Source organism: Tribolium madens, unplaced genomic scaffold (assembly GCF_015345945.1).
Source record: "Tribolium madens isolate multiple individuals breed KSU strain unplaced genomic scaffold, Tmad_KSU_1.1 Scaffold_19;HRSCAF=116;Tcas5.2_LG9, whole genome shotgun sequence".
Classification (NCBI taxonomy): domain Eukaryota; kingdom Metazoa; phylum Arthropoda; class Insecta; order Coleoptera; family Tenebrionidae; genus Tribolium; species Tribolium madens.
In genome coordinates this window covers 15849611-15853057 of record NW_025400983.1, presented here as the reverse complement: position 1 = coordinate 15853057, position 3447 = coordinate 15849611, and the positions used below count along the sequence as shown (strand labels likewise).

General features: G+C 31.9%; 1 protein-coding gene across 1 annotated transcript; it reads right to left on the bottom strand.

Moving 5' to 3' along the window:
• Nucleotides 1-1525: 1525 nt before the first annotated feature.
• On the bottom strand, nucleotides 1526-2706 carry LOC123011372. The gene is made up of 2 exons (XM_044408775.1): nucleotides 1870-2706; nucleotides 1526-1822 (listed from the first exon to the last, which is right to left on the bottom strand). Exons 1-2 carry the CDS (start codon nucleotides 2704-2706, stop codon nucleotides 1526-1528), a joined length of 1134 nt encoding a protein of 377 aa, XP_044264710.1.
• Between the last annotated feature and the right edge of the window lie 741 nt (nucleotides 2707-3447).

The following is a 3447-nucleotide window of genomic DNA, read 5'->3' as shown; positions in this document are numbered from 1 at the left end:
TACGCGGTCAGCAGAGAAAGCACAAGAAGTATCATTAAATGACAAATTTTGTCACGCATAGCAAAACTATTGGACCCATTAGGTCTGTTGGCACCGATCGTCATGAGAGTTAAATTAATATTGCAGCAATTATGGTTATCCAAGAAAGACTAAGATGAGCCAGCAGATGAGTTCGTTTTAAATTAGTGAGAAACTTTCGAAGATCAGCTTTCAATGTTAAATGAGCTGGAAATTCCGAGACATGTATGCTCACCAAATTCACTTTATAAGTTGCACATATTTGCGGATGCTTCAGAGGCAGGTTTTGGAGCAGAGGTTTTTATGAGATCAACCGATCAAATGAACAATCACCAATGCCAACTCACGCTACAGAGTTAAGCAACACTGTACAAAAGGCAGTGGTCCACACTTTCTCAATCAAGAAGAATCAATATGGCCAGTTCAAACAATCAATCACGCCTCTGAAATAGACGTAGAAATAAAAGAAATGAAATCAATGACGTTTCTAAGCTCACCAATGTCAAAATTTGAACCGTCATACACATATTCATCGTGAACCAAGCTTATTCGAGTCATTGCATATTGTCTTCGATTTTTCAATAAGACACAGTTTGTATAGAAACTTACACCCGTTCTTAATCCAGCTACAAATATCGAAACGAAACGTTTTGTGCAAACCTTAAAGGATGTAGCCCAGTCAAATTACACAAATCGGTGGAAAAAAATCCTAGAGAGTTGGATTTTTTAACGCTTTCTTTACACGTAAAGATGTCTTCTTTCGTTTTTTTTTGCTTATAACTCAGAAACGATCACTCCTACCGGTTTTTACCTTCTTATCAAAATTACCGCTTACAAAATTCGCCCTTTGCATTTTTGTTGTAGGACTAACCGTAAGCGAGTTATAGGGCTGACAAGAAATATCATTTAAAACAATGTGCTTTATCCGCATTTAAAACAGAATTAGTCTTGTGATTTAAAAAACTGACAGTAAATTGAATTTACTGGGTCCAATACTTAACTTTCACTAATTTTTATAAAGGTCTAACCGCAAACTATCATTTGTAGACACCAATAAAAGAAGGTAAACAGATTTAGAGTGCGTTTTTGACCAACCTTGAGCGTGCTAAGAATGGTGCTGGTTAGTTTTATGTTGGGTTGGCCATAAACTTATTAAAGAATCAAACCCATAAAAGGTTGTAAACACGATATATCTTTCTGCCCACTCTACATGTACTATAGTGGTATTACTATAGTAGTTGGAAGAATAAAAGTTTATTTAGTGATAACTACAATCTTCTTATTTCCAATCCTCTGCAAACACACAACAGTTTGATTTTTGATAAGTGATTTTAATTATGGGAATAGACTGACTATACATACTGATTTATTGTAAAAGTCCAGATTGCATTAAAAAAACTTAAGATTTTAAATGAACTTTGATTTTATAAACCCTAAAATTTGTCTATTCTTAATTAAGTACGAGTAAATGAGTCATTTTATGCTGCAACCGATGTCAGCAATCAAATTAGTTATATTTTCCTTGCTTTTGAAATTGCAGCAGAATTATAACATTCATTGCCGTGGACCCAAACAACGAATACAAAGTCCCGTAGTTAATATTTAAAAACCCTCCCACTTGAAACATGACTTGTCTTTGACTCAATTGTTCAGCAAAAAGTATCAATTCTTTTCGCAACAATTGATCATTGGAAGATTTTGGAAATATACTAATATTGGAAAGCAACTTGTAACAAATATTTGGGGTGCGTTGTATAAGATTGCTTGTTGACACACAAGCTTTTGTTATCATAATTCCAAATATCTGAAAGTTTAAATAAATCTCAAATGACGATCAAATTGAAACTTTACCATATATAAAAGCGACACGAGGATATATAAAATCAAAACGTATATAACACTGACGTCATTTTCTGGTGTTACACTTCCACTGCCATAAATTAACAACAAGAAGATTGTGTAAGTCGTATAAATGACACCAACAAACAGAATTCCTAAAATTTGCAATCCAAAACATTCATTAAACTCGTCAATCACATTGCATAACTTGATATTCATTTCTTGACATTTTTTCAAAATTTCTTTATCTGTGTTTTGCAACAAATGGATTAAAGACGTATTCAAGTCTGATACTATACGTCTTATTAAAACAGTGTAGCTGCAAATGTATAAAACTTCAATGGCTATGATATATTCATTGACAAAATTTGGCACATCAAATATATAAGCGTGCCAACCAAAACTAATACCATTAGAAAACAAATCATAACTGTACAAAAAGCTTAACACTAAATGGACAGCTACAAGTTCTATAATTGCAATCTTTGTTTGTTTATTTGCAAATTTCCCATTTTCTTTAATCTCTGATAATTTTATTACAAGCGCTCTTATACGTTTCTCCTTGACAAAAACTGCATTCACAATTACCAAGATGCTAACTGATGTTAGTGTTACAATTGTAACAATATCAAACACAAACACACTAAAATAGCTGTAGCTTCGAAATTGAATCAATTTGTTGAAAATAGACCAAATACATAAACAGCAAATAATTACTATAACTCCAATAGTATACAGAATGTACCAACATGGTACTTTAGAATTTCTTCTTGTGATATTTGGAACACAAATGGCACAAAATTGCCCAAATCGAAATAATAGATTTGATAGTGCGTTTTCTTGACTCATTCTGAAATGAACTTGATACATCGTTTTAATAAAACGTGATAAAAACTCTAACATTATTATATTGACATTGAAGTTACTTTATTTAATAAACGGAAAATTTTACTCGTACGAAGAAATGAATTATTTTTTTATTATTATTAATAACAGTAATAATAATTTTCTCTAATTGTGTGATATCTTTATAAAATAATTATATCCAGGGTGTCTTACTAAAAAGTAAAATTGCATTAATATTTCATATTTTTTTAACAATTCTGAAGATTTATTTACATTTTGAATACAGTGTTGCATTAATTTATTAAAAAACAAGTATTCCAAACACTCCCGTGTTTCAATACACGCAGATCAAAATCGAAAGTCAATACGAAAAACAATACGAAAGCTTTTTTTCCTATTTCTGAAGTTTTCAATTGAATTCACCCTTTTACTCGTTTGTTATATAGAAGCTGTTCCAAAGTTTTAAGGAAGTAAAGTATCATACCTATAAAATTTCTGTTGGAATGAGATAATCAGGAGGGGTTAAGGATGGCCTTAACCTCCTGTTTAGAGTCTCAGCGTCTAACTCCTGATACTTTTTTATCCTTGACTCATACCATTCTTCACTAATAGAACTCATTAAATTTAGTTTGAATTTGCCAGGTATAACATACGTACTACCCGGAAAATATCAGACTGATAATTTGGAGGCTAGATTTGGGACGTACAGACAATTTTCTGGATCAAATTATCATGTGTCAGTTC